General features: G+C 38.5%; 1 protein-coding gene across 4 annotated transcripts in view; it reads left to right on the forward strand.

Moving 5' to 3' along the window:
- Positions 1-7,346: 7,346 nt before the first annotated feature.
- Positions 7,347-26,843, forward strand: part of WDR11 (WD repeat domain 11) — a 47,149-nt gene continuing 27,652 nt past the window's right edge. The window contains exons 1-10 of one of the 4 annotated variants that reach the window (XM_030487239.1): positions 7,347-7,544; positions 8,667-8,778; positions 13,086-13,239; positions 16,778-16,951; positions 18,067-18,253; positions 20,481-20,646; positions 21,999-22,113; positions 23,005-23,200; positions 25,038-25,141; positions 25,928-26,104. In XM_030487239.1, the coding sequence (XP_030343099.1) occupies positions 7,459-7,544; positions 8,667-8,778; positions 13,086-13,239; positions 16,778-16,951; positions 18,067-18,253; positions 20,481-20,646; positions 21,999-22,113; positions 23,005-23,200; positions 25,038-25,141; positions 25,928-26,104 (1,471 nt within the window). In that variant the 5' untranslated portion in view covers positions 7,347-7,458. Of the gene's footprint in view, positions 7,545-8,666; positions 8,779-13,085; positions 13,240-16,777; positions 16,952-18,066; positions 18,254-20,480; positions 20,647-21,998; positions 22,114-23,004; positions 23,201-25,037; positions 25,142-25,924; positions 26,105-26,843 lie in introns of all 4 variants that reach the window. The other 3 variants (XM_030487238.1, XM_030487240.1, XM_030487241.1) reach the window with 3 other exon arrangements.

The following is a 26,843-nucleotide window of genomic DNA, read 5'->3' on the forward strand; positions in this document are numbered from 1 at the left end:
TATTGAAGATATTGTGAAAATCCTATTACAAGGGATCTGGGGAGGGCTTAGCATACTGAAGTACAGAAATATTTTACCTAAACTTGCCAGTCTGGCAAAGTTTGCAGACAAATGTATCACAAAGTGAGACTAAACCAGACATAAGTGAACTGTGCACTTGCTTCATTAGGGAAAATATTCCCTTACCCCACAGAGGAAGAAAAACAGTTTTGCTTTGTATTCCACCTACTGCCAGCACTTTCATCATTTAGGAAAACAAGCTGGAAGCTGGATGGGCAAGTTCCAGTTGTAGGGACCTCAGGAGTGGGACGCTCCGTTGAGCCTGACCAAGTGTGCAGCACAAAGAGCACTTTCTCTAGGATGTAGGTACAGAAATTACCAACACAGAAGCAAAAGTTCAGTTGTAATTTTAATGAAAAAGAAGTACTTTCATTATCACTCAGCACTGTCAGAATTGAAGATTTGGCTTAGAGTGAAATAAGTTTTATTGTTTTATAGGGAAAAAAAAGAGAATTTATTAGATAGAAACCTTTATTTCCAAATATTGTTATTAATCTCACAATTCATGTCCCATTAAGAATGCTAGTCAACAAGTACATTATTGTAGATATGGCCTGAGAGAACTGGCTTCAAAATGGATATATCCCTTCCTTCCTGAGCTCATGGGAGTCCTACTTTGGAGACCAGAAATGATGGAAATCTGAAATCATCCCCAGTATCCGCAGTACAGGAATAGAGCAACTCCTTTATGGCAGAGTTTCAAAGCAACAATCTGAAAATGTTTTGCAAAAAAAAAAAAAAAAGAGGTAGAGATACATTTTCACAAGTAACAAAATCCCACTTAATGCCATAAATTCCACAGCCACATTGCACTTTGGAAAAATCGGACTTCTTAAATTACCTTATGCAGTGTTGCTTTTTTTAAAGGTTATTTCCGCATAAGTTTGTCTTGAAAAAGCAGTTGTCAGATGCTTCCAAATATTACTCGTGTGAAGAAATCACTATGCATTTGTGTGTTCCTGTATAAATTGCCCTATAAATTGAAGTTCCCACATGCATTTCTTACAGCTCTGCTCTATGACCTGACAATGAGTGAAGTTAAAAACAAAGAGAAATTCTCAAGTAGTTTATCTTTTCTGAACTTTTTCAGCACTGATTGAGTCATTTCAGGCAAGCTTAATGAGGTGTGGAAGAACACTGTATCCTTGTAGAAGTCCCAGAAATGTCTTAGTCCTGCATTTCATCATAGTTCATACTTGATCAGAGATCATGTTTCTGAGGCATAAGATGTCTTTAACTGATCAAACTCCTACAAAGAATTTCATGACAACCTCTGAAGGCCTGTTTTTTTTCAGTTGTTTGGGTTGTGTGTGTGTGGTTTTGTGGGTTGGTTGGTGTTTTTTAATCTGCCTTTGGTTTTCTTCTGTACTGAAGAGACAAAAGTCAGAAATTGAATGGTAAATAAAATCAAGCACAGGAATATTTCCACAGTATGGAGGGCCTTAAATTCAATTTATCACATGGCTGAAGCCAGTCAAACTGTCTCTTGTATGTATGAGAATGAACTAAAAAAACAGCTATTATTATTTCCCTGACATCCACTGCATGTTGGGAAAACAATTTCACATTTTAAGGGATCTTCTTTAAACAGGGTCTGAACATTTAAGGAAATCACTAATAAAGCAAAGACACAACTCTCTCCCTCCACTACCTTCAGTGAAGGGGAAAAGTAGATGGATACTACTGATGACACAGAATATAAACCAACATATGCAACTCAAACAGGACTGCGCAGGAATACATTTTATTCATAGCTGGTAAGGCAGGGGTCTGATATCTACTGCAATGTCAGTATTTCTCTAAAACGGACTCTTCAGAGAATGATCTTCAGCTATATGGATACATGCTATTTGGCTGTTAATAGATATAGTATCTCAGCCAAGTAATTTCCTACCCTGCAGACATTTATAAGAACAGGACACTTTATATGTCAAATGTGATGGGTCTTGTGAGGATTTTTACCTCTACATTACCTTTATCGGTGATCATAAAACTTGCTTTTTCAGCACTATTTCAAAGTCAGATCAAATAACTACTGTACTTATGGGAAACATTTACATAAGCTCTTTAAAATCTGAAATCTTAACAGTAACACGTCACCATAGAAAAAGTACTAAGACTCACTTGATTTTTTTTTTCAGTAACTTAATGCCACATGAGAAAGCAGTTTAAAGTGTGAAAACCAGCCATGGCAGCAGTCAGCCTTACTGAAGAAAAAGCCCTTGTGACCTGCCTTTGCTCTGCTGACCACACATTTTTCTCTTTCCTGCAGCTCCCAGACTCTAATCTAAACTAATTGCTATCAGTGTCCACTTCTTCCCACTTCTTACATGAGTGATGTTTCTGCAGGGCTGCCTTCTACATGCTCTGATGAGGTGGAGGCCATCCAAACCATACAGCTTCCCATAGCCAGTGCCCCTGCTTCTGGGCTGAACCACACTGGTTTGCTTTCAGAGCCTTTCCAGAGTCATCTTTCGTCCCTTAATCAAATCTCAAAGGCCATTTGCTACCCCTTCCTCCTGGATGCACCAGTGCTCTTACCCTGCATGCCCAAGAGTCACAATATGTGAAGCAGCCTGTAAAACATCATCAGTGAGCCAGCTTCAGAAGCTGATTTTTAAATCATTTTTATTTAGTATCTGGATTCCAGCAGCTGTGTAGAATTACTCTCACAATTCTGGATATTTTCTTATGCTGCCAATAGAGATATTGCACAGATCATAACTTTGTCCTGCCAGACTGCTGCATGGTCTTCTGATTCTTGCAGACTAGTTTGTATTGTGATCATTGTTTGCTTTATTTAAACTGAAAACTGACAAATCCCAAATCAAGCTGACCAGGAACTCTGCTTCCCTTAGACCTTGTGTTGCAAAAAGTGCATCTTTTCTTCCTGCCTGTGATCAATTTATAATTACTTCAGATAAAAAGAAATCACAGGAAGCACAGCTAGAGAGAAGTCACAGGCATCACTGTGCCTAGTAAGAAGGAAGGCAAGCTTTGTACATCTTATTCCCAGAATTTTCCTGGAACTTCTATTTTTTGCTTCTGCTTATCTGCAAGGCTTTAGTCCTCCACCTAATATATATCAGTAAATCAAAGAGATCAGAGCATTTTCCAGGATGCTTTTCAAAAAAGAGCAGTGAGGTTCAACAAAGAACCCCAATCCTATAGCAAAACATTGTGTAACACTTATTTGGGAAAAAAAGAGCAATTACAAAGCTGCTACTGGGATTGAATACGTAATGCCTTATTAGAAACTACTACCTAAAGACACTGATACCTCTTAGAGGAACTGATGGGAATACATCCATAACTTGTAATAGAGTGGTCATAAAACTGGTGGCCAAGTAACTTCCTTGAGGACTAGAGGCCCATCAAATGCAGTGAACAAAATCTTACATTAATGTCGCTGTCTGCTTGTTAATGCCATTTGTGTTTAAACAGTGACTTCATCTTTCACAGGCCCTCTTAGCCTTTTATTTGATTCTTCAAACAGTAATATCTCACCAAGCTTTAAGCATCCTCAGTATTAATAGAATTGATAAGCAAGAAAAAGTGCTTGGGCCTCACAGTTTTAGATCTGTTGATCTTGTCACTGAGAAAATGGCTGTTTAATTAGTATTAAAACTGAATATCACATCTCTTCTTATAGCAGCAATTCCAAAATTGCTGGAAAAAAACAGTTTGCAGGAGGATAAGAAATAAAATTAAGGAAGCCTTTCAAGAGCAGCTGAAGACAGCCTGTGAATCACAGTGTCACAGAATAATGTGGGTTGGAAGGGATTTTAAAGCTCATCTAGTTCCAACCCCCTGCCACATGTAAGGACACCTTCTGCTAGACCAGGTTGCTCCAAGCCCCATCCAACCTGGCCTTGAACACTGCCAGGGATGGGGCAACCACAGCTTATTTTGTACTGTCCCTACCTGCCCTTGTGAAAAACCCTTCTCCAGGTTTCTTGTAGCCCCCTTAGGCACTGGAGCTGCTCTAAGGTCTCCCCTTAAGGAGCCTTCTCTTCTCCAGGCTGACCCAGCCCAGCTCTCTCCGCCTGGCTCCAGAGCAGAGCTGCTCCAGCCCTCACAGCATCTTCATGGCCTCCTCTGGACTTGCTCAAACAAGTTCCCATCTTTCTTATGTCAGGGAATTTTATTTTTCCTTTGAGCTTATTAAGAGGCTCAAAGGTCCACAGCATCAATTAGTCATAAACCAGGCAAGACCACAGAATTCATATCCCATTTCAAGGAGGAGAGACATAATGGTTTAAGTGGCTGACATGCTAGGAGGCTGTTTGTTCCCTTCCCACATGGAGATTGCACTGCCACATGTTGAACTGTACACAATTATTTTGCACCATATTGTCATTTTCCATGGATGTCTTCCATCTAAAGCCCTGAGGCAGAGTGATACTTTGACATCAACTGCCAAACTTCACTGGATGCTGGAATCAGACAAGTCCTAACATATAATTTTCCAATGTCAAAACCATTCAATGAAAATGAAATTAGAATAACTGCAGGTTTATGGTCTCATGAGAATCATTTGTAGGCTGTATCCAACCCAAATATTGGTGTGTAGGATATATTACTTGCAGCAATTAGTAACACTGTACTGCACATACATGGCTATTGTGGTTTCTGGACATTTGGATTTCTGAATTTTGTTTTAAAAGAAAAAAAGCACAACTCAAACCATTGATAATATGGATTAAAACTTTTTCCATCCATTTAATATGCAATATACATGAGGACTCTTATTTCTTAATATACACTTTATCAAGCTCAATAAATTACTGCATTCATATTTTCATTAGCTGTAGTCATGGAGTTGCAGATGGCTCTTAAAAATTAGTCTTTGCTTCATTGTCCATGATTTTTTCATGAAGCATGTCTTCCTAGAGATTTCTTCCTCCTTAAACATTAATGTCATGACATACTGGCTTGTCAGAAACACTGATTGATTTATCAGTCTTGAGTATACTGCATTGTTTTACTTAGATTTCAAATCCCAGCTTCACATCACTGTTTTATCCTAGATCTTAGAGTAAAATGCACTGATACTGATAAATTACTTATTAGCCACAAAAAATATTACTTTATGTACATACCTAATAAAATAGGAAACAAATGCTTTCTCAAACTGATAGGACATTTCTACAGCTCTGAAATACTCTGAGCATCTCTCCTTTTATTGATTCATTGGATCACTCAGCGGCATGGATATCTATTGCACAGTGCCAGGCATCCCAGGCACAAACTCCCTCGGCTACCTAGAGCAGATATGTGTGCACAGAAGCTGAACTTTAGCAACAGTCACCACTAACAAAGCCCGGGGTTATGCTAGTGGAAATTTTGATTTCCCTTCTTAAGAAAAAACCCAATCTTTGAAGTCCAAATCCATCAAACTGGGCATTGGATGTGGATATCTGGGATTAGCACTCTTGCTCCCTCTTTGTGTCTGTGGGTGATTACACCTGTATTTCAGATCTGTCTGTTTATCTGATGCATTTCTCAGGAGAATCTTCACATTGTAAGTGTACAGGGTACTACAGGATTGATAGGCACACAATCTTCCTTTTGCCTTACTATTTTCATGGTTGCAGTTTCAGTCAGAACTTCCATGAGTTCTGAGCACATGAGACACTGTACAAATGCAGAGCAACAGACAAAACCTCTCTCAAGACCTCATAAACTGAACAGAGGAGTGGAAGAAAAAGTGCTTCCTCCAGCTCGCTTCATAGTTTGCTCCACTGCCTTTGAAAGTTTACATTTACATGTCCAGCAAGTCCAGTGGAACTGGATTACACCACACATGCTCACTTGGAGGAGAGTTTCTGGATAATTTTTGAGCTCTTGAGCTGAAAGTTTTTGGGTAGGCTGACAAGTATTTGAGCCTGTGGTCAAAAACCATATGGTTTTGTATAAAACTGAGAGGGTTGTAGGTGCCAAATATTTCCCATTCTGAAATTCGTATCTTGATTTTATTTTTATGTTAATTTTAGCAGAACTCTGAAGTTCCAGAAATTGAATCTCCTTCATCAGTTTGTTTTTTTTTTTTTTTTTGTCTGAAAATACAACATGAAATACAAAGATCCCTATTAGGATTATAAAGTTAGGCTGTGATTAAATGAATCTTCACTTCAGATAAATTCCCTTTGCAAAAAAACCCCCAAAACCAACAACCCCACTCGTTTGATTTTAAATGACAAAGGTATCCACACTAATACTCAAAACAAGGGAGGGCACATTGAATTCCACCTGCATTCAGGGGTGCCTTGAGATGTTTCCATGCCCTTTCTTTGATGCAGCTTTAGATATACTTGAAGTCTTTTGTCGCACAGCATGCTTTGCTGAATAAGGACGTGATTGCTCATGCTTCTTTGTTGGAGAAGAGTGCTTCACTGAAAGAGGACTTAATTCTCTGCTGATTCTGAATGGAGACCTCTCATTTGTTTTGAGAAAAAAAAACAGTATCATGTCAGGTCAAGAGATGGGGAGCATGACTTTCTTCAACAGAGTCTGTGATGTGACACGGCTATAATGTATCTGCCTTTACATGTGGAGATCTCAAGCTGAAGGTGCAAAAGGGCAAGCTTGTTTCAGATGAGCTGTCTGCCATTTGAAGAGGTTCCAGTTGTGGGGGCAGAGGACATGGAATGAGCTGCGGGTGTGCAAGGTACACACACAGCTGTGTACCTATTACCATAGTACCATTAGGAATTTCTTCCTAATGTCTAATCTAAATCTCCCCTCTGGCAGGTTAAAGCCATTCCCCCTTGTCCTGTCGCTACACACCTTTGTTAAAATCCCCTCTCCGGCTTTGTTGTCGGCCCCTTTATGCAGTGCAGCTGCTCTAACGTCTCCCTTTAAGGAGCCTTCTCTTCTCCAGGCTGCCCCAGCCCAGCTCTCTCAGCCTGGCTCCAGAGCAGAGCTGCTCCAGCCCTCGCAGCATTTCCGTGGCCTCCTCTGACCTCGTCCCAGCAGCTCCACGTCCCTCTTGTGTTACGCTTACTATTCAAAGCCAGCGAGACACAACCCATGTCCCAAGGCCCGAGTGACTGTCCTGGGGTCGCCCCAAGGCTCAGCGCGGCGACTGCAACCCGGACACCCCAGCCCGGAGCTTGAGGCGTCAGGAAGCGGGCGGCCGCGGCGCTGGGTGCGCCCGGCCCGGGGCAGGGCGGCGCTGCGGCCTAGCTCAAGCCCTCCGTGCCATAGCGGGCGTGCCCGGCCCCGGAACTGCCGTTCCCGAGCCGCGGGGCCCCGGCGGACCCCGGCGCACGGACCGGCGGCAGCGCCGAGGCGGCGCTTCCTGCGCGGCGGCGCTGGGTAGGGTCGCGGAGCGCTCGGCCGCCGGCTGCCCGCGCTCGGGCCGCCCCGCCGGGCCCGGCGCTCCCCGGGCTCGCCATGCAGCGCTTCACGGTCAACATCAAGCTGCCGGCGCGGACCCTGACGGGCGCCCTCAGCGCGCCGAACAGGGGCGCGGCGGACTGGTGAGGGGCCGGGCCGCGGGCGGGTGCGGGACGGGAGAGGGAAGGCTGGGGTGTCCCGGGCCGCCCCGAGGCTCCTTCGCCTCAGCCGCGGCTGGGCTCCGCTCTCCGTTGCCTGCCCGGTTCTGCCTCCTCCCGCTGTCCGGCAGCGGGGGATCGCGCTTTGAACCAAGATGTTGGTGCAGCCGCAGGTCCGGAGGCTCAGCCTGCGCCGGGGGCTGTTGCTGTCCACTCTGGAGCAAGAGCAAAGCCGTGGCCATGGATGAGCATGGTCTTGTCTCTTCTGCCAGCGACACTTGCTTCCGTGGGCAGAGGTCTTGGTGGTGCAGAGATCGGAGCAGCTGGTTCTGGTTTCTATTCTTCTTGTTTGTGAGGCTTGATGCAAAGCCGATACATCTATTGGTTTATGCATTCATTGCGCTGAACAGTGAGTTCACCCAGCTGGGCTGCATTACCCTTATACCGCTGAGTCTTAAGGAGAGAAAATGAATCTATGATTCTATAAAATGAATGAGTTAAACCAAGTAATTTTTTTAAAACTGTGGCCTTTAGGTTTGTCAACAGTGTTTGTGAGCACCGAAGGAGTCTGACGTGCTTAGTTTGAAACTTCTTTTTCTCCTTTGATGGTTCCCACTTGCTTGGTGTTTCCTGCAGCTTTATAATGCCATTGGTGGCCACGGTAACCTCTCCTGAAGTCAGATGGGCCTCAACAGATTTCCACCGTTACTGTAATCGTTGTTCACATGCTCCCTTTTTGTCTTTAAAAAAGAATAAATATACAATTAATTATATAATTGCAAATATATTGTTTATCTGCATGCTTATCTTTAAAACCTGGGAATGTGCTTCATGACTTTATACGTCATGTCTTAATTTTACACAAGAGGTTTTTTGTAGATGGACATAAAAACATCCTTTGTGATGGGTTAGAGGTCTATCAGCAGACAGTGCAGCCATGACATTTTATAATGTTTTTGAGTTTTATGTTAAAGAATTTTTACTGTTTGGTGTTTGTGTCTAGCAGCGTGCATTCAACTTACAAAACAAGGAAAAAAAGCCTCATTCTTGTCGTGAAGTGATTTTTATTCTTTTTTGCTTGTTTGGTGATGTTATGTGCTTTTCTAGGGGCTGGCAAGGTTTGATTGCATATGGATGTCATTCTCTTGTGCTGGTAGTTGATGCCAATACCGCTCAGACTTTACAAGTTTTGGAAAGACACAAAGCTAGTGTTGTCAAGGTGAGATGTATGTGTTTTAAGGTATATTACTTGATTCTGGTGTATCTATTTTTCTAAATCAGTGTAAATACTTGACATCATATTGCACTTGATTTTCACATAAAATTTGTTGTAAAATAGCTGTATTTACATGGTCCATTTTACAGCTAAATCAAACCATACATGCTGAAATTTGAGCTGAGGTTGATGATATATCTTTATAGCAGGTATAGAATATATAGAAGGTATAGAATATATAGAAACATTTGGTAGTGTTACAGGTCACAGAGAGAAATGTTACTAAGAAAGCTCTTAACATGGTAGAATTTCAAAGGAACATTACAAAATATCAGATGAATCTCTTTGTAGATGCCCTTGCAGATCTTTCCAGTTGTGGGGGTAACCAGTGCACCATTTGACTAAGAAGTTACTTTAAAGTTTTTACTTCTGTTCTTACCTGTAGAAAAGGAGCAATAAAAGACAAAACCAAACATATAATTTAGTGATACAAAATGGCTAAAATTCAAGCTTAAGTGTAGGCTACTTGTATTTTCCTTTGAAGGTCCTTGACTTGAAATTGCGGAGTTGGACTTTGGGTCAAGCGTAGAACAGGATGTGTTTCTTTGATACATCACTTCTTTGAGTGTGGAGAATGACAGTCAGGGTTTAGAGGCATGTTTAACTGGCAGATGTAATGCTTGATAGTCCGTGGCCCAAATGCTATATTAAAAGGCAGTCAGTAATTTATGAGGGAAAATAGATTTTTAGATAGGAGGATTTTGGTGGGTTTTGTAGTAAAAGTTTGAATGTGCCTTTTGGAAATTGCACACTATTTTTTCCCATGCGTAATTTCCTTTAAATGGGCTGTCTTCATATAGATACACTAATAGTATATCAGATATGGCCACTCTGGTTTTTTAAAATTAAATGTAATTATTTTGTCTTTAGGTTTGATAATGTACTGAGTTCTCAGTCATCATGTTCTGATTGTGTCCTTCTGTGCACTGAAGAGTTTCAGCTTTTTTGTTGAGTTGTTTTGAAACTTCAATATATTCAGTAGTTACACAAGTGGTGGTGTTTATGTACTTCTATATGGTATAATGTATTTCTGTGCTATAGAGTCCAGCTAAGTGTATGCTTTTATGACGATAAAGTGTTCAAATCCTGGGGGAAGATACTGGGCAGGGCAAAACTTCTTCAGATCCATTCATGATTTTGGCCAAGAGCCATACAGAAAATGAGATTGTAGCTTTTAAAAATGGTTGTAAAGTTTAGGAATTAGTTTTGCTTGATTAGAGAGGATTTTGAAACTGACTGGCAAAAAGGGAGGCAGACATTTTTAAAGGGTTAGATTTCAAAATAGATATATTATGTTGTTTTTTTGAGACTAGTGTCCTGTGATAGGTTAAAAATGATGCTAAAATATCACAAAGGACCAAAAAACTGATGTTTTCCAGCATGTCTGTATATGTGCCCAAATCTTTCTGGGAAGTTTGGGGATTCTCAGGGTTGCCTGAACATTGCTTTCAACTTAGAGCTTGTGCCACTCTTAGGAATAGTGTCTCCGGTGACAAATGTTAGGCAACTTGTCTGACTCACAGTAAGGAGAGGTTATTTGTCTTGTTATCTCAGAGCAAAGGTGTGTACACAACAGCAACCACAGAGTCAGCATCACTCTGAATCAATACCTTTGCTTGCCTGTTGGCAACTTGTTTCGGTAAGCATACCCTTAGCCTCCATTAGCCTTCCAGTGTCTGTAATTGTGTGAAAGAAATAGACAATGTAAGTGTTATGGGGTTAGCAGCTATAATGATGATTCTGCTTTGAAATTTTCACTTAGCTTAGATAACAAGTTGTAGCAAAATTAGGTTTTGATCCATTTAGTGATAGTGTTTTAATGCGCTTCAGTTACACTCATTAGCTTTGTGCAGTAACATCATCTCAGTAGGAAACCAAATGCTAAAGTCCAAATAGTTTTTATATAACTTCTAAGATAGTTTTTCAAAGCTACAATCTGGTACTTTATTAACAGAAATAGACTGTAAGAAAATGACTAATTTCTGAGAATGAATGAAGATGAATTCTATTCTACTTCAAGAAATAGGCATTATATAAGAAAATGTTATGAAGCCATGACCATTGCAGATACCATTACATTTCTGAGAAAGTTCCTAACTTTATTTTTTTCCTAAAGAATTTGTAAATGCTAAGAGCATAAATAAGCTGAAGGAGATCTGTAAGAAGTCTGCTGTGTATATCTGACTTAAACTCTTTGTAGTAGAGATTCACACCTACAAAGTCAGGCTAGAGGACATATTCTCCCCAACCCCCCGTGCTTCAGTTCTGAAAAATACCAAAAGACACCACTATTTGTAATAAGCAGTTGTTTCACAGTCCTTCTGCAGTCCATTTAAGTATTTCTTTAAATACTTCCTGGCCTTCGGCTGACATAACTGTGTCTGGAATAGGTAAAAGTTTCACTGTTAGATGTCCCTCTGCTCTTAAGGTCTTACTGATAACTTTTTATGGAGTGGATTATATCAGATTTTTTTTGTACCTTTACAAAGAATACTTGAAAGAGTGTTCTTACAAAAGAAAATTTAATTACAGGAGGAATTTTTTGAGCTGTAACAAGAAATGAGAGGATTGAAATTATGTTTGGTAGAGATAATAAGGCTTCATAAATTAGGTGTGAAAATTAAACAAGAACCAGAGATGAGGATTTTTTAATGTCCAGTGCTACAGTATTTTGAAGTCAGGGTAGACAGGCAGTGACCAATACAGCACAAAAATAATTTCTTTTAGCAGAGGCTCAGGTTGTGTGTGGGGACTTCATTGGAGCAGTGCTAACTGAATGAGAAAAGAGGGGTTACAATGTGAGTGTGCCACATGAGCTTTGTTTGAGACTGATTGTGTGAAGATCTCCTTTTTGGTATTCAGAGCTTCAGGTGGCAGCTCCTCCTGTGGGAAATTCTGTTTTCCAGACTTGGAAATTGCTTCCAACTAATATATATTTAACTCGGGAATAAATAGCTTTGTAGGTTCTACAATTACTCTTTTTAGTAGCTACATGCAGGTAGCCTCATGGGTAATTTTTGTTGAACAGCAGGGAAACAGGAATTGCAAAACTGAAATTTGCAGGTAGAGGACAGTCTCCCAAGAATTCTTTGTTACTCTGATAGAAACATGCTTTGGGTTTATAGCCGGAGCTCTTTGAAGATTGCTTGTTGTGCATGTGTAACATTTGTTTAACTTATTCAGCTAGGCATTTGAGATCCATCCTGGTTGCACCTCTGAGAAGGGATAGCATAGAGGTGGCTGCAGTGCTCTGAATACTTGTATAAATCTAATTTGTGTTGCAAAGTTAGTGGTGCCTAATGATAACTCTATTTCCATTTTTTTTAATGCCATGCTTTCAATATCTGAAAAAAGCCTTGTGTTTGCCCTCACCCTTTCTCTGTCAGGTGCTGTGACAGCACACAGCTAGCTAACTACAATGTCATTTTTGTAGTAAATAAATTCCCATTAGCTTAGCATTAATGTTTCTTTATTCTGTCAGTGTCTTCAGTCTCCTTAGGGATGGAAGTTCACCTTATAGCAGGTAGCAAAACAAATCCGTATTGAACAGATAAGGAAGAAGTCAGTGTTACCTCTATATAATCTTGGGAAGTTTGTAGACAGAATATTTCAAATTTCAAGACACAGTTTTTGTAAGTATTGCCAACTTGAAAGCCCCTACAGCTTGAAATCCCAAACCAGGAAGTGGTATGTAGAAAGCAGAGGTGGCAACATGCTGAAAAGGACCAAAAGCAATAGCTTGACATGGGACAATGCATAGGTGAAAGACTAACCTTCCTTCTTCCCCAATACAGTAATATATTTGACAGATTAGGAAAATGAAATGTTTTAGGATGTATATAAAAGATGGTAAATTTTCAACTATAATTTGAAAATCAGTGAGTATAGGTTTGCAGATGCCCACAGAACCTTAAATATTGCCATTTAGTTTCTTATATACAAGTAGACTTTTTATATACATAGCATATATTTATGGATTGTTGTAAACATCATCAGGAGCAAGGATAGTAGATTTATGTAATTTTAAAATATCAACCATGCAGTCATGCAGCACAGTTGCAACATACCTTAAATTTGCACAACTGATGGTAGCTTAACGGTATTCTTATTAATGTAAAGATGCTATTAATGTGAACTATTACTATGATTTTTGATTGAGTTTATGATTTGTTTATTCATCTGAAAAATATGAATTATGGTGTCTTGTTATATGTTTGCCTCCTTTGACCAATTTGCATCTGTATCTTCAGGTTAAATGGGCTAAAGAAAATTATCATCACAATATAGGCTCTCCATATTCTTTACGTTTAGCTTCTGCCGATGTTACTGGAAAAATAATTGTATGGGATGTGGCAACAGGAACAGCTCGTTGTGAAATACAGGAACATGCAAAACCAATTCAAGGTAATGACAGTGCATGATGTTTGCGTAGAAGTTACTTTATGCAGCATCAGGTATGAATCCATCACCTAGGTTTTGTAAACTATGCTCAGTTCTGCCATTGAATTTTACTGTTGGGATTACTAGCCTTCTGTGTGTTTGCTTACTCATTTTATGTGTAAATGTAAGATTTACAGTCTCCCAGAGGGATGCTGTGAGATTTAATTCACTGTGGTAGTATTCAAGATCTGACAAGAAGTTAGAATCTATTTTTATCAATGTTATTGATTGAAATAATCATATTTACAGTGTCAGGTACATCTTTCTGCTTTTGAATTAGGGATATAGTGCAGTTTGCATTGCATCTGATTGTTAATGCCATCTGTAGTGATGTAGTATTTTAACGGTATTACATTGCTGTAAGTTAAGAGTTTTAATTATGCACATATACTTCATCAATTATTTAGATAGGCCATTATATAGCTACTTCTGGTTAAATATACTAGCATGGTAACATACATTTTCAATATTATTAGGGAGAGAAGGTTTTTTTGAGTGTGCAGTTGTCAGATTCATAGCAGCAGGGAGACTTTTGTATGCATAGCAATATTAAGATGTGAAAAGTGAAATGGGGAAATAATGACATACTGTGTAAATTTGAGAGTAGAAGACAATTGTAAATAAGGTAGGTTTCTCATATAGTTGGAATTGGTAGTACGCAGTCTCCAAACTGAGTATGACAAATTTGAATTAGGTTTCGAGTGTAGACTTAAATGGTAAAGATTAACACAAGCAATCAAGAGAGAGGAAATGTTGAGATGGTATAAATAACTGGGTTTGGCTTTTATTTGAGAAAGTTTCATGGTGGTATTTGCTGCTTTGATTCATTTCTATGGGTGGTAGCCCAGTGCAGCTAGAAAGGTCTGAAAAATACCTAATAAACTACCCAAATAGTTCTGAGCAGCTGGGTGCTTGAAGATTCTTTATCCCGTGGCCAGAAAAAACAGTCCTGATCTAATGGGGAAAGTAAAAAAAAGCAAAACCCAAAGCAAAATCCCACAAAAAACCACCAAACCAACAAAAAAGCCTGAAGAAAGGAGCTATGCGTTTATGATGAAGCTTTAGAAGATTTGTGTTTTCTTGTGCTAGAGGCAGAAATGTCTAGAAGCCTGGCACAGAGGTCAGTATTATCTTAATTGTTCTGATGAAGGACAGAGAATGGAAAATGTAGCCACTGGCCATGTCTAACATGATTAAGAGAATATATTGGAAAGGAATAATTGTCTTTGTTCCTTGCTTTTGTGCTCATCTATTAATAAGGTGTCATCCATCAAATGCTCCCTTTCATTAGTTAGCATCTTGTAGTTCAGCAATGAAAAAGTGAAGGTACTGGTTAGAACTCAGAAAAGGGAATCAAAATATCTAAACTTCATTCCTTAGTGCATCACACAGTCAATATCATTTTTACTACTGCTTTAATAGATAGGTGCAGTTTGTAGTTGATAGGAGTACTCTCCTGTTATCGTAAAACTTGTTTTTTTCATTCTAAGTACTTGTGGTAGGCACTTTTCTGTCTGTTGGAACCACTCCTAGCAGAGCTGACCAGGAGTTGGCTGGAGCGCTGGAACCTGGTTAGCTTTGTGACTGTTCAACTCTAACTGGTTTGCTTCCAGTACCTGGGCTGATGCTGCCAGTGGACCACTTCCAGCATCGAACTGGCTCATTCAGAATGAGCTGGGAGGGATAACTCTGGAAGTACAGCAACATCTATGTGCTCTGCTGCATGTTCTGCATTTCTGTTTATTGCTACTGCTGCCCATTCTAGCAGTGCATCTGCAAATTATTTCTGAAGTGAAATTTAGAACACTTCCACCCCCCCCAAGAAACTACCATAATGAGTTCCTAAGGATAATTTACATTTTATTTGGATTGTTTTAAAAAATTGTGATGATGCTTGTGTTATACCTGTTTTTTATTTTGAATTCTCTTATCTGAAAGCTCACTTATGAAATTAGGTTGTTTGTTTTTTGTTATTACTCCCTTCTAATAAATCTCATGAAGGTAGATACAATATTGTAAGTCTGATAGTGGGACTCTGACTGCAGTTAATTTTATTAGTGTGTGTTATAAGTTGCATTTTACTTACTACTGACACCGATTCACTGAATGTTTGGTGGAGTTTCGACTATGCCATTTGAAGATTTCTCCAGGTTTTCAGACCCGATGAAGTCTTTCCAGTCTGTTGGGTGAGAAAAAAAGTTAATAAGTAACAGAATTAAAATTCTGTTCTGTCCTCAGTCCCTGATTTGATTCAGCAATGACCTCTATCAAAAGCAGCTTCTTTTCCTTTTCATCTGTTTCTGAGGCCTCTGGCTTTGTACAAGCCTGTAGAAAATGGTGCAAGTAGAGACTGAGCACCAGAGTGATCTGCTGGTTCTCTGTGTGTTATCTGCAAGAGCTTAGTAGGGTAACAGCTGGAGCCTCACTGTTTCAATGAAGAGTGGTGCATCAGTGTAAGGCACTCTTCTTTATTGGATACACACTCTGCACTCAGCTGAGAAGGAGTTAACCTTTTGTTAACTTGCAGTATAACTGATTAGGACACACATGGCTGGGTTTATTTATTTTCCTCTGAAACCCAGTGAAGAGCACTTAGCAGTGCTCTGAAAAAGCGGCTTTGAAAAAGCTGAGTTGATAGAAAAACAGCTGAGGAAGGAAATTTTTTCTGACATCTTAATATAAATGAACATGTGGAGAAGCTGTGCCTTGGTGACGTCATGCAGCGAGTGGTAGGAGCTGGACTGGGAGGACCTCATCCATTGCCTGCCTGACACAATCTATTGTCTAATAGACTGCCCCTTGGAGCATGTAGGTAGCTCTGATACAGCTCCTTTTAAATAAGTTAGGCATCTCTCTATTCTTATTGACAGAAAATATAGTATTTTATATCCATTTATCTTGAACGTTTAAATGATGCCCAGCCATGATGATTGGCAACCATACCTCTTCAGACTGACCCACCATTTAAGTGCTGTACGTGTATTCTTGATTGTGTGTTACAGTCAGTTGCATTTCACTCTCGAACTTCAGACTCTCTGTTTAAAAAGGATCTGAAGTGGAGAAGACATTTGTTTCCAGGTCCAATCCTGATACCATCCCAAATACTAATTTAGATGTTGTTACAGTTTGTGGTGTCATCTCAGATATTAATTGGGATGGTTTATGGTTCTTTTCATTTTGACTCTTCAGTGGTTCCATTGTGTGTATGTCCAGTATGGTATGTTGTTTCGCATAGGAATTCAATGGCTGAAAAGATCTGACTTCTTCAGATAGGATGTGGGTTGTGTGCATGTGTAACGCTGTTTATTGCTGCTTGTTAAAAACATAAATTCAGCCCATAAAAGGAACTTATTTTTTACAGCTGTGAAATAGAAGCATCTCGTTACTAATAAATCACTATTAATTTCTTTAAAGACAAGGTATTGTAGAAGAAGAGTAGTTTTAAAATAGAACAAACTTCTTGAAAATTAATTTCACTGTTGTTCCTTCTGTCTCTTGGCAGACATGCAGTGGTTGTGGAATCAGGATGCATCCAGAGATTTACTGCTTGCCGTTCATCCACCGAACTATATTGTACTGTGGAATGCAGACACGGGCACCAAACTTTGGAAGAAAAGTTATGCTGAAAATATTCTGTCTTTTTCATTTGACCCCTTTGATCCATCACACTTGGCTTGTAAGTTTATATGTATAAAATCATGTGACTTGACTATGTGTGCCAGGAAAAATGCTAAGATACAATGTTAAGATTGAGATTAAAAATAATAGATTGGAGAGGATAAAGTCATAAATGCCAAGAAGTGTCAAAATGAAGATGGGAGGTTTCGGCCAGTGTGGAATCTTCTAAAACAAGATACCATTTTGTGAGGGGAGGGGACAAGTAGGCATCAGTAGAGAAGCTAGAGACTGAAAAGAAATGTTTGAGACTTCAGAAAAGAGGGTGTAAAGGATGTAGATAGGGAGCTGAAGGAAGCCAGATATAGACAGCCCCGTTAAACTGGCATGAAAAGCAATAAAAGGGTGGATGCTGAGTGAGCTGAGTAGGCCAAGAATAAATGTTACTTTCAACAGAAAGGACTTTCTTTTTTTTAAGGAATACAGTGTGAGCATCAGTTTCAGAAGCAGTTAAGATGTCAAGGGGGCTGTAGTGCAGATTTATTCACATTTTAGCAGAAAGAAGCTAAGAGAAATAAGAGTCACTGTTTTATTCTTTAATTTAGCTTCCACACTCCTGATCTGTCATGAAACAGTGCAGTTTCCAGGCTTTGTAGTTGCATTTTTTTTATCTGCCATACCACTCAACCTTCCATAAGCATGTAGTAAAATCTTAGCTACATCTTTACAACTTAGCTGAATCGTTATGCTGCAGCATAAATAATCTGAGTTAATGCTTCTTTGAGCCATGCTCTGCTTGAGAACACAAAATGATGACAGAGGTAACGTGGACAACCTTGCCCTTCTGTTTGCATTGTGAAGCTTAAAGAAAAATAGTTGATGAGAGAGAATAATTGTTCTGAACAACCAAGAGGTTTCTGCTAATAAGACCCACAGTATTTTTTACTATAAACTTAATGCTGAAAAGTTGAGATTTGTGGATATGAATTGTAATGGACCATTTGCTGCTCTTTTCAGTAGAAGGTGCCAGTTGTCTAGAATTCTGAGTTCTCTACCTAATACAGTATTACTAAAGCTATTAGCATTTCTCCCCACCAAAATTTCATTAAAATGGAAACCCACAATCAAATTGCAGATTGTATTTTGCTATATTGAAAATTGTTTTTCTTGGTACAGTGCTTACCAGTGAAGGAATAGTCTTCATCTCTGACTTCTCGCCTTCCAAAGCTCCCGCCAGCTCGGGCAAGAAAGTTTACATCTCTAGTCCCCATTCCAGTCCTTCTCACAACAAGCTGGCTGCTGCTACAGGGGCCAAAAAGGCCCTTGATAAAGTAAAAATCTTAATCAGTAATGAAAAACCAAGGTAGGTTGCAAATATTTCTTCTCAGATAATGTATTGTACACCTATATATTTTATAGGTATTACTAAGTTAAAGCCTATAAGGTAACTGGTTTTAAAAAAGAAAATTTATTGGGCTAGGCTGATAGATGGATATCCTAGACGAGGGCATTATTTAAGAGTACAACATTGACAGTCGTTCATCCAGTTCTGTTTATGAAAACAGATATCATCCCAGCATGTTCTCTATAAGTTAATGACAGTGTTCTCCCTCTACTAACAGATTTTTATGCAGTGTAAATTCAGAAAGATCTTTCTTGGGGGGGGGGGGGAAAGATGAAAATGGGCTTGCATAATTCATTTAAATTGTGGAATGAGAAAGGGTATAGTAAGAGAATAAAAATTATTTAAGTACTGATACCTGAGAAAAGTTGTCACTCTGATATTGTACGTGGTACTGCAGTAGGAGGCAATAGTGTATGGATAAAAGTAGAATTTATACGTACCTATTTGTGTATTTTCTTTTAAAACCATTTTGAGATGATTCGGGTTGGTTTATTTTTTTTGTTAGAACTTCTCTAGAACTTCCTGTGTGGTAACTTTTTTCCTTTTGTATTTTATATTTGAGTATAAAAGTATTTCTCAAACCTCAAGCAGGTGTGAGAACAAACTAACCAGACTGTATTATCAGTTAGCACCTGACAACAAAATTTACACTCTGTTTTAATGAGATGTTTAAATTGCAAATTTGGGAGAAGATGATGTTACCTCCTGTGGTAATTATTTAAGAAATTGTGATTTTTATATAGAGTTAATAGGCATGTTCTTGTCATACTGTGTTCCATAATGCCTAATCTGTGCTGCATCGGGCAGAACACCTGATTTGCAAATACTGAGACGGTACATATGCTGCTGCAGCCCTGTGTATGCTCTGTAATAACAGTAAATCAACAGAGATACTGTTTCTGCATTCTCCTGATTGCAGTTTAAGTTGTATACAAATATTGCGAAAGGTATGATAGTCTTCTCTTTTTTTTGCCCTTCTTTTCCATCCAGAACAGCTGAAAAGACTAGAATAGGAAAAAAGGAAGAAAAATTGTAGCAGCAGTGATTTATATGAGTTTAGAGAAACTTCGAGGAAAGAGCAGGAGATTGTCAGGAAAGTGATTGCAGACAAACGGGGATTCAGATGCCTGAAGCAAGGACTGAGATGCAAGAAGCGTGTAAGGCAGGCTTAGTCTGTGGTAGAATGAGGAGATTAAAACCAAGCACAACCCCTCAAAAGAGGTGATACATTAAATGAGTTCAGAGGCTTTCAAAACTGAGCACAGTATGAGGATGATTTTCTTCAGTGTGGCTTAAGTACAGTTCAGTGGTTGCATGTACCTAATGAACCTTGCAGCCAGTCTTCTGTTAACATTCAACAAAATGAACTTTCCTGCTCTTTTGCTTACTTTCTCTGAGTTTTGAAGACTGATATTTTTAATAGGCTACTTCAGTTCATTTCAAAATGAAATAATACTTTATAAATACTGTACATATACAGTAAATACTGTTCCAGTATTTAAAGGGTGACTATAAAGACGGAGACTCTTTTTACAAGGAGTCACATGGAAAAGAAGCATAAAGGGAACAAGTTACTCCTGGGGAGATTCTGACTGGACACAAGAGGAGAATTTTTCACAATGAGAACAACCAGCCATTGGAGTAATCTCCCCAGGAAAGTGGTGGGCTCCCCAGTGTTGGACACTGTTAAGATTTGTCTGAGACATTTAGTCTAGGTCATGCTTTGCCTAGAAGGATGGACCAGATGATCCTTGAGGCCCCTTCCAACCTGGGATTCTATGATTCTAATATGCATAATAATATAAAAGTTGAAGTGTGCAGTATGTTTAAGGGTAATTTCCCATGAATATCAGTAAATGTCATGGCAGCTGGCACTGTTCATAATTGAATTGCTTTTTATTTGAGATGTGCAAGAATTTGAGATTGTGCCATTTGAATCACATACTATTTTAAAAATTACTCTATAATCTTATTTCGACAAAAGTCAACAGTGTGTGTCTTTTGAAGGTCAGTGATGCTTTGCACTGCTGTAGCAATTACACACAAATATGCAGTTGTCTACTGGTCAGAATAGGGAATACTCAAAAAAATGTAGCTGCAAGAAAATGTATACTGTTAATTTTGCTTTGAACTTAAAGTATTTGTTGGCATGACTTGATTGAAGTTTATATCTGATGCCTTACAGTGCTGAATCTGTAACACTGAATGACTGTCTTCAGTTGTCATATCTGCCTTCCAAAAGAAACTACATGCTGTTATTGTATCCCAGAGAAATTTTGATTCTTGACTTGGAAGTGAATCAGACAGTGGGTGTGATTGCAATTGAAAGAACAGGTGTACCTTTCTTACAGGTAATGAACATTTTGTTGATTTCTGTCATTGTAAGACTTTACTAAGATCATATGAAAGTTTGTGATTTATTTAGTTCTAGAAGTTAGCTGATCAGGGGAAAAAATGTTCTTGGAACTGTTTAGTTTTCAGATGTCTGCAGCAAACCCACTTCATTTTGTGGTTTTAAAAGTTACCAGTGTGGAAATAGTGCTGTGGAAAAAGGACATTTCATTCTCTGGTGGTTAAGCTTCTTACACGCACAAATACTAGTTCTCTGATCATCTGCCTTTGCTTAATTAGACAGTTATGTCCAGTTCGAGGTCTTATTGAAGCATCTTTATTCTCTTGGAACCATGAATTCTGATACTAAAATGTGATAAAAAGTGATAGTTAAAAAGAGTTGGGTGGAGAAGAGATTCAGAGCAGCCTTGCAGAGAAGGACTTGGGGGTGGTCGTTGATGAGAAGCTTAACATGAGCCAGCAGTATGCACTCACAGCCCAGAAAGCCAACCGCATCCTGGGCTGCATCAAAAGAAGCGTGACCAGCAGGTCAAAGGAGGTGATCCTGTCCCTCTACTCTGCTCTCGTGAGACCTCACTTGGAGTACTGCGTACAGTTCTGGTGTCCTCAACATAAAAAGGACATGGAGCTGTTAGAGCAAGTCCAGAGGAGGCCACAGAGATGATCAGGGGCTGGAGCACCTCCAGTATGAAGACAGGCTGAGAGAGTTGGGGCTGTTCAGCCCGGAGAAGAGAAGCTGCGTGGAGACCTCATAGCAGCCTTCCAGTATCTGAAGGGGGCCTATAAGGATGGTGGGGAGGGACTCTTCCTTAGGGACTGTAGTGGTAGGACAAAGGGTAATGGGTTCAAACTTAAACAGGGGAAGTTTAGATTAGATATAAGGAAGAAGTTCTTTACAGTGAGGGTGGCGAAGCACTGGAAAGGAAGTTATGGATGCTCCATCCCTGGCGGTGTTCAAGGCCGGGTTGGACAGAGCCTTGGGCCACATGGTTTAGTGTGAGGTGTCCCTGCCTATAGCAGGGGGGTTGGAACTAGATGATCTTAAGGTCCTTTCCAACCCTAACTATTCTATGATTCTATGATTCTAATATAAATGAGTACATCAGTGTTTTAAGAAAAGAAAAACCCAAACCAGCAAGCAATTCAAACAAAAACTTTCAATAAATTTCTCAAATTAATTCACTTTCTTAGTCACAAGTACTGTAGCTAAAGAAATTCCTTGAAGTGTTGAGTTAATGGTAACATTTTTAGTGACTGGCTTACACATCAGGAATTGTACGTTCATTTGCAAGTGTACTTTGCAAAAGATGAAAGTCGATAACATGATATAATGTACTATCTCTTTACTTAGGTAATTCCTTGTTTTCAGCGTGATGGGTTATTTTGCCTACATGAAAATGGTTGTATAACTTTAAGAGTTCGCAGATCTAATTGCAGTATAACTGGAACTCCAAATGAAGAGCCAGGTAAGTTTTGTGTCAAAAATGTTCAGAAATGAACTTTGAGGCATTTTAATTAATACTTTAACAGCAATGTTTGCTATCATGCCTCATACAGAATGGTGAATTACAGCCCTTCTAGCGTTGTTCTTGACTTCTCTGATATTTAGTGCACAATATATACTATATTAATATCCTGAAAATAAACACTTTAATTACGAAGTAGCTTAGCAGTCACATATACAAGAATATTTTAGATAAAAGATGAGTATGTTCATTTTCTCTTAAAGAAAAAAAAGTTTTCAGGCAGACACAAGGCTTTAGAAATCATTTTCTCAATCGGAAGAATTGATTTTAGAACTAATACATGGGCTTAAATTTAGATTAAAATATAAATTATTAAACCTTTGTCTCTTTTATGAAATCTTACTAAGAATGACCTTTTAAATATCATGGAGGAGACTGGAGAAAAGAAAGGAAAACATATTTCTGTAAATGTAAATATAATTTTGTTATAGTTTGTTTGGTTTGTTTTGGTTTTGGCAGTTGGCAATTTCTGGTGAGCTACATTACTTACTTCCTGGTTTACCAACAAACCATATGAGTTTTGGATTGTGGAAAGCAGATGCGCTTTCTGCCCAGATATGAAACAGTCATTTTTTTACATTTTTGCAAGATTTTTGTGGAATAATGTATTTTAAATACAAAGTTACATTTTGAAGAACTTCTCAGAGCTGTGTTGTGTACAGCAAGATCAACAGTATGTACTTTTTGAATGTTTTTCCTAACTGCTGCACAGGGAGCATGCGGACTTCAACCAAAGAGCACAGTCATGCTGCACATTTACCTCTGTTGATTGATCATATCCTATGTTTTCCACTCTAATTGTTTGTCCTCTGTGGGACATTGATGTTACAGATCCAGACCCAGTTCAGGAGCTGATTTATGATTTAAGAAGTCAGTGTGATGCAATCAGGGTAACAAAAACAGTTCGACCCTTCAGTATGGTGTGTTGCCCAGTGAATGAGAATTCTGCAGCTCTCATAGTCAGTGATGGCAGGGTAATGATCTGGGAATTAAAGTCCAATATTGCTGGCAGAAATATGCGTAACAGGTAATGGGATTTATTTTTCTTATCGAAGCTTCCGTTACATTTACAAGTGGCGTGTAGTAGTATTTATATTCGAAAAGCAAGTGATATCCTTGTGTGTATGTTAGCGTAACATACACATGAATGAAAGGAAGAGAAACAAAATACATCATCCAAATAGGTTAGATCCCTTGCTTTGGGGCAGTGAAGGAACTGTATTTACTCTTCTTTCTTTAAAAAATAATTCCATACTAAGTGGTTGGAGTAAGGGAAATGAAAGATAGAATGAGTATCCACATTATTTTGGGGAAACATTTGGCTTTCTTCAAACTATATAATTTTCCTCAGGAATGTATCCCTCACTTTCCAGTCACATGAAAGGACTTCAAAATGAGTGTGGGAAGGACTATGTTTTTAGTAGGGGAAAGGTGTTGTGCTAGATTGGTGTGAATTTGACACAGAGCAATATGAGACCATACAGCAGATGGCTGGAATATGATGATATAAACAATGTTTTTATCTACAAAGTCTTTAGAATTTTAAATTTTGAGCAGTGTCAAAAAGTACTCTATGAAGTAGTATGGTTCTTTTGAACTTTCAGTGTATTAAGGTCATTCTGCTGCAATAAACCTTTAAAGTTCTGTTGAATAAAACAACTTATTACCATAAAAGAAATACAGAATTCTTAGTACACTTTTAAATGTCAGTAGTACCAGATTTTCAACATAGATTCTTTTGTTGCTTATAAGTGATTTAATGTTTTTATTCTCGGTGTTCTCAAAAATGCTGTCAGATGGATTCTTTGTGATGCATATCCAAGAGAGCTGTTCAGGATCCATATGTTGCTGGGTTTTACTTCTTGTATTCATAGACTCATTTCTAAAACATTGATCTTTGTCATGATTATATAACCAGGAAAAATTTAGTAATAATAATGATAATATTAGAAGAACCACTGAGCCTAGAGGATTCTGGATATGGTTGGATTATACTGAAAAGTAAAGCATGTTTCTGGTTGGCACAGAGTCTTTAATGGATTTTGAAGAAGTCTTCCTCCATTAGCTCTTTATCCTGCTGGATTTGATGGTCTCAATTAAAATTTGAACTCAAAGTCTGTTAAACTGAGATTTTTTAAAGGCTTTGTATGTGCCTTAAACTGCATTTTTATGTACAGCTAGGTGCAATCAGTAGTCTAGTCTTTGTGTATGACATAGACCTGCCATCAGCTCAGCAGGATGTGATTGCCAAGGCTGCAAGGGCACTTTGAGCCCCTTCTAGATGGAGATTGCACTGGAACCCAGTCATAGTCGTTGGGGAGAAGATAACACAAAAACCTGATGCATAGATATCTCACAAGACTGTAAATGTAGGTACTACTTAAGTTCCTGCTGTAGCTTTGCATATGCAGAAGCAAATGTGTTTCGTATGTTTAGGTGAAAGGGCTTGCTTCGGTTATAGGTTTTGTCATCTGGAACCTATGTACGAAGTTTATATAGGTTAACAAAAAAGTTAATTCCCTAAGTTTGGGAATTTGTTCTTAAATGTCAAAATATTTTATGGTTGGTGCTTAGCTGTATTCATTAACATAGCTCCACATATTAATACACAATGTATTTTAAAGCCTCCATTCAATGCTTGCTTCAGAAGTGATACATCTGTCTGTTTTTCTGATCCTTAAAAATATCTCTGTAAGGAGATGAAAGTTGTTTTCAATTTTATACATTTTTATGTGCATTATGTCCTAGTAGAGTTGTTTATGGAAGTTGGTGGTGGGAATACTGAAAGAACAGCCTGAGATTAAAACAAAATAGAGGAACTAAGTCAACAGGCGGTTAGGAACTTGTTCTCATTTCTTTTCCAGCAGTTCAAGTGCATCACCTTTGTATTCCCCAGTCTCGTTCTGTGGAATTCCTGTAGGAGCATTCCAAAATAAACTTCCAGACCTCTCATTAGACAGCATGATTGGTAAGAATTTCACTAATATTACTACTACTCATTTCTAGGATTTTTGCTTCATTTTACATCTTAGCTTACTTAGGAATGATGTATGTTAGAATTATTTTGTGTATTTTAATTCTGAAAGAAAGTAATTCCTGTTTACTAAAGAAATTGTCAATGAAGCTTTTTGAGGATTTTGTTGCAGACAATGTTTAAGATACATTTTCTCTGAGGGAAACAATGTAATTTAAAATGGAATTTGGCCAAAACTCCTTCAGTTTTTTGAAAGTAATCTTAAATGGATGAAGACAATTTATCTGATGCATCCCATCTTTGTGAAATGTAGATAGCAGCCAGCATTTCCATATTGAGAAATAGTCCATAAAGATGGCTTGTGGTTTTTCTGTTTGGAGTTACACCTCCATAAGTCTTTGAACTGGTCTACTGATTTTAAAATATCTGTAACTAACTTTTAATAAAAATACAAAAGGAGAAACAAAAAAGCTATCCTTGAATTCCAGAAGATGACTGAAGTGGTCACACTTAGTTTTTTATTTCCTTTTCCTTTTTTTTCCTTTTTCTCCTTCTTCGTGTTAGGAAAGAAAGTTAGTATTGGAGAAATCAGAAGTGCAGTCTTCCAAAAAGTTTCATCATACAGAGTTCACCAGTAAGGAATGCATCTTTAAACAAACACTGCTATTTTATACCTTAGGTTATTTGTAAGTTTTATTTTATAAACTCCTGTATCTGATAACTTTCCATACCATCTCCAATGAAAATTTAATACTAACAAGAGCTTCAATTTTTAAGCAGGGCAAAGCACAATTGCTGGAGAAGAACAGTTAAAAAGTCCTTTTCTGCAAGAAGTGCACCTCAAATTTCTGCTGACTGGCCTTCTGTCAGGGCTGCCTCTGCCTCCCTTTGCTATCAGAATGTGCCCACCTCTTACGACAAAAAACATCAAACAGTATGAACCAATCCTTGCTGTTGGTAAGTGCCTTGAATAGGTTATTTGTTGCTCTGAAAATAAGATATTTTATATTAGATACAAATATAGTAACTAATACAGCAAAAATAAATATCTGTGTTTTGATCCTGTGTAACTGATCACAGAGAGTGATCCTTGTATTAGTTTGCTTTCATGGTAGTTTTCAGAATTTTTTCCTGCCTTGTGTTTAAGCAAGTAATGCTACCTGAAAAGTTGCAATATATTTGCAAATTTGTATTTATCCTTTCATTTACTACGATATTGGTCTGTTGATACACTTGGCTTTTTACATGCTGCTCTCACTTTAAATATCTATAAATACAGACTGCTGCAGCACTGCGTTCCTAGAATAAATGAACTTGACAGAGGCTGTATTTTTGTTATGAGTGCCTAAAAATACACTTAAAGCACCTTATTTTTCCTGAATGAATCTATTCAGTCTTATTACAAATTTGATTAAACTTATCTAGATATTAGAATAGTTGCCCGTAAGCAACTGATTTAGATAGGGAGAACTCTGAGATCTAAGATACCTTTAGGGCTGCCTAAGTCAAGACTCTGCCTGTTGCAAGTCAAACTTGGGAGATTCTTGTTATTCTTAAGGTTGAATGTGCTATAGAGTCTTCACAGGGCTTTGGATGGGGATATTGCATAGATGAATGTTATGCAGCAGCTTACAAAGAGGATCTCACTCCAGTAATGAAAACACCAAAATAATTCATATATGCAGTTCTTGTCATA

The sequence above is a fragment of the Strigops habroptila genome, chromosome 5 (genome assembly GCF_004027225.2).
Source record: "Strigops habroptila isolate Jane chromosome 5, bStrHab1.2.pri, whole genome shotgun sequence".
NCBI classification, from domain to species: domain Eukaryota; kingdom Metazoa; phylum Chordata; class Aves; order Psittaciformes; family Psittacidae; genus Strigops; species Strigops habroptila.